The 4,845-nt window shown below is 35.7% G+C and overlaps 1 protein-coding gene across 1 annotated transcript in view; it reads left to right on the top strand.

Annotated features, from left to right (window-relative positions):
* Positions 1-3,163, top strand: part of LOC108687073 — an 8,802-nt gene extending 5,639 nt beyond the window's left edge. Inside the window, exons 4-5 of the mRNA XM_018192676.1 lie at positions 645-849; positions 2,847-3,163. Coding sequence (XP_018048165.1) covers positions 645-849; positions 2,847-3,163 — 522 coding nt within the window. The remainder of the gene's footprint in view (positions 1-644; positions 850-2,846) is intronic.
* The last annotated feature ends 1,682 nt before the right edge of the window (positions 3,164-4,845 follow it).

Raw genomic sequence — 4,845 nt, forward strand, 5'->3', positions numbered from 1 at the left:
TCTGATTTGACGATTATATATTATAACTGTATATAAAAAGAGAAATATTTTAGCACTAAATTCGTAGGAACACTTAACTTTTTAATATCATTTTACTCTTGTAAACTAGATCAATTTTCGGTTCAAATTTCTCTTCAACTGAACGAGCACAACTTTAAATAATATTAAAAAAAATATATTTTAATTAAAAAAATATATTAGTACCAAATTTGTCTGAGCAGTTAATTTTTAATTTTTAAAAATAACTTCTCTCTTATGAGCCGACTATTTGACTAACACCTAAGTTCTGTATATAATTCCGTATATAATATATATAAATTTTCAAAATTTTAATCATTTTTTGGAGCACCTAATGAGCACTTAATTCTGATGTATTTGTTTTATTTATTTAATAAGTATTTATTTTTTTTATTGGGAAGGTTAACTTAATATTAAGCTAGCCTCCCTCCCCCATTTTTCTACCAAACAGTTCGAGCACCTAATTTTGCACTTCAGCACCTAATTAGCACCTAATTTTAGAATATGTCAGAATTCATTTATCGCTGTTGGGGGGGGCTAGCTCAATAAGGGTAATTTATGAACACAGCCCAAGACAATCTTCGCTCTTTTTTTTAACATGTCCTGTTATTCAATTTTTTTCGAAGGCGATTATAGAGAAAGCCTTAGATGTAATAGAGGCAGCATCGACAGGTTCTCTGGGCGAAGTTTGTGTCACTACGGAGGGATTTAAATCTCTTCCAGCTGACGTCGCTTTGGATTCAAGGCGGTATGATATGGCACGTCAGAAAACTGAAATGACCGCTATGGTGCTTCGGAATCTCGGGACTGCTGAAGCGATGCGACGTAATGGTAAGTTAATGTGATGTTATGAGTTGTGATAGGGAATATTAAAGGGCTGTCTACAACGGGAGTAATAAGTTGGAAATTGTTAACCGTAAAGATCAACCAATCAGAATCAAATGTGAGTAGAATAATCGATTATAATTAATCAATCTCTTATTACTTACAACGCAATATTACTGCCATTGTAGACGATCCATAATGTGTCGTCTACAATATGTGGCTTCTGCCACATATTTGATGTGGAAACGTTTGCTACGTGGCAAAATGCGACGCAGTAACCAATTATTAGGTGTACAACTTTGCTTCCGCCGATTTTTTTCCGAAATTCGAGGCTTTATTGTAAAAAACTGGTTATACATTTATGATTCAAAGTATTGTCCATCGCTGGCTACTACTTTCTCCTATCTTTCGGGTAGCGTACGAATCCCGCGTCGAAAAAACTGGTCATCTTTTGAGGCTATCCACGAATCGATCCAATTTTTTACTTCTTCATAAGATCAGAAGTGCTGGTCAGCCAGGCCGTGTGCCATTGATCGAAACAAGCGATAGTCAGAGGGAGCAACGTCTGGAGAATACGGTGGATGGGATAGGACTTCCCATTTCAACGTTTCCAAATATGTCTTGACCACTTTCGCAACATGGGGTCGAGCATTGTCATGCTGCAAAATCACTTTATCGTGTCTCTCGTTGTATTGCGGCCGTTTGTCTTTCAATGCTCGGCTCAAACGCATCAATTGCATTCGATACCGATCGCCTGTGATTGTTTCAGTCGGTTTTAACAGTTCATAATACGCTACGCCGAGCTGGTCCCACCAAATACAGAGCATGACCTTGGAGCCGTGACTATTCGGTTAGGCCGTCGACGTGAAAGCATGGTCGGGAACTCCCCATGATTTTCTGCGCTTGGGATTATCGTAATGAACCCATTTTTCGTCCCCAGTCACAATGCGATGCAGAAATCCCTTCCGTCTTTGCCTTTCAAGCAGCTGTTCACAAGCAAACAAACGCCGTTCAACATCTCTCGGCTTCAATTCGTACGGCACCCAATTTCCTTGCTTCTGAATCATTCCCATGGCTTTGAGGCGTTTTGAAATGGCTTGTTGAGTCACTCCCCATGATCGTGCCAATTCTTTTTGATTTTGACACGAGTCTTGCTCAAGTAATGCCTCCAATTCTGCATCTTCGAAAACCTTCTCTCTTCCATCGCTATGTCGGTCTTCGACGTCAAAACCGTTCTTGGAGCGTTGAAACCACTCACGATACTTCTTTCACTAATAGCGGCCTCACATAAGTATTTTAGATCATTCGATGAGCATCAGCCGCAGATTTCTTCATATTGAAGCAAAAAATTAAAACCTCCCGCAAATGACGAGAATTTGGCTCGTAAACTGACATTTTCAATCGAGAATAACTTTATGATGCAGACACAAATCGACTAATGTTTCTATGGGGTTATGTTGACAGATGCCCAAGTTTATTGTATGACGTCTATGATCTATTTATTTCGACCACCATTTACCGCTAAAGCCATCTATAGGAAAACGGCGGAAGCAAAGTTGTACACCTAATAGAAAGTATTAGGAACTTATTGGTCATTTCCGCGTCTAGTGAGGGAACCATAAACTTGGTATAAAAAGTAAGAGCAAGAAACTTACTAATCATAGTCGATTATTTTTCAGTCATATTCTATTATGATTGTTCAATTTCTTACTCTTATTTCTTATACTAAATTTATTCTGCATATATTGTAGGCGCGATGCATAAGGGATTACGTTCATTCATCAGAATGCGACGTACGATCAAATATCTAAAGTATACTGCTTAACGAAAAAAAAAGAAATACAAACATGACAAATGTGATCCAAAATTAGTGCTTTCAATCTAGTTTCCTTACTCTACCTGTCATTTAATTGGCAGCACCTGTTGCGCGAACAATGCGCGCGTTGAAAATGATTGTTGAACATGACTGATATACGGCCGAAGATATTAACGAAATTACATAGCTCTTTTAGACGCTCTGACCAAGTCTCTGCTGATGTCGGTGGATGACGCTGTAGAGGCAAGGGTGATTGCGCTCAATGCGTCTACTGGCACGGTGATCACCGCGGTGTGGCTGAAACGTAGTCCTGGAAGCGTCGGTGAGCCTTCAAAGGTCGAGAGTCACGCGGTCCAACTCGGATCGCAACCGGATCCTAGCTTACCGTGGTTTGAGAACGCAGGTAGCAGCGCTGGATTAAGGTTCGCGTTATATAATTCGCACTGTGTATCTACAGAAGTCAAACTTTCTAAAACCTTCCATCATTCCATTGAACGTCAATAATGTTACACGATGGTCCGTTACATATAAATGCTAAAGAAATAATAATTCTACATAAGAGAAAAAACTAATTTTTTAATTCTACTTTTGATTTTCTCGAAAATAAGGTCCTGCGTAAAATATTTTGCGTTTTTAATATATCTTTTTTAATAACATTGTTTTCTTTTTACAAGAGGTATTTAATCAACGCTATTCACATTTTCTATTAACTTTTAATTTATATTTCATATTATCTTTTAATTATTTTAATAATAACAATTGTTAATAAAATTGGTATCATTATTTTTTATTTTAAAAATATTTTCATCGATATGTGAACGATTAGATATAGATGTCCTTGACAGTATTTCCAATAAGGACTATCTTATGGACTTATTCTTGAAAAATATCGCACACAAAAATATTGTAGTATAATATGCATATCATGGATATTATGGATTTTTGTATATACAAAAGATATACAGTCGATTTCACGCTATCATATCGCTGCACACGTTTTTCTTAACGCTGAGGCACGTATCTTCGAGTATAGATTTAAAACTGTAGGCCCTGTATTTATTTCTAAAAATGTCAGCACGCACGCACGCATGTACACGCACTTTGTCGGCACTGTTTTGCAATTTGTCACGTTCATATTTAAAATGTTGTTTTTTTTCTGTTTTTACTGCAATATAAAAATAGAAAGATACGGGTCTGTCCATAAGAAGAAATTCAATCTTATTGGGTGCTTTTCACCTATAATGTAGGAATGCGCAAAAATCATCGACGTTTGGAATACATTTACTCATTAGTTTTCAGACGTTTTAACTTTGATCTTGATAGATGTCAAGGTCATAATCCTCAGTAACAGGTTTTAATCATCGCTCGTTATTAATTAAAAAAATTGTTAAAAGCAAGAAAGACATAAGAAGAGGCATAAGAAGAAAAATTTTAAAAAATAACGTCTTTTTTCTATTATATAGGTCATAGTGAGTTCCATTTTTTGGTAAATTTTACTTGTGAAATAAATCTGGCAATCCGCGCATGTGATTGGGAAAATCTTGCTACTTATCCAACAGGTAAAATTTAAACAGGTAAAATTTACCAAAAGATGGAACAACCAACCTATTATAGAAAAAAATTTTCTATTTTAAAATAAATTTTTTGCTTTAAAAATAAAAAAAAATTTTTGTTCAATGCTTCATGAAAACTGTCCTGTAACAGGAGAAAGATGATGTGGAAGTCGCGTGCTCCTAAGCAAGGGGGGAGTTGGGATAGACCATGCCTCAGAAAGTTGTACTTCCCTAATGGATCCACCTTAAATCTTTCATCTGCCTAGAGTTATCCAACTTTTCATACAAAGCAGAAACATAATTAGCAACTTTTGATTGTTAACTTTTTAACAGATAACAAGCGATGGCTAAAACTTGGGATAGAAATCGCTTTACATGGAAAGTCATACAAGAGGGGAGTCGTGCATTCCTATGCGTATATAAAAACAAAAATTATATAAGAAAATATTATTTTTGAAGAAAATTTATGTTTTTAAAGTAAGAAATCTATTTCAAAGCAGTAAACTTTTGTTCTATATAGTAAAAATAAGGCATTATTTTTTTAAACTTTTCTTCTTAATAAGTTTTTAATGAATAAGGAGCTAAAACTTGAAAATTACTTAGAATCGTGACCTTGATAACATATGTTAGGGT

This window comes from Atta colombica, unplaced genomic scaffold (assembly GCF_001594045.1).
Source record: "Atta colombica isolate Treedump-2 unplaced genomic scaffold, Acol1.0 scaffold2, whole genome shotgun sequence".
In the NCBI taxonomy this organism is placed as follows: Eukaryota; Metazoa; Arthropoda; class Insecta; order Hymenoptera; family Formicidae; genus Atta; species Atta colombica.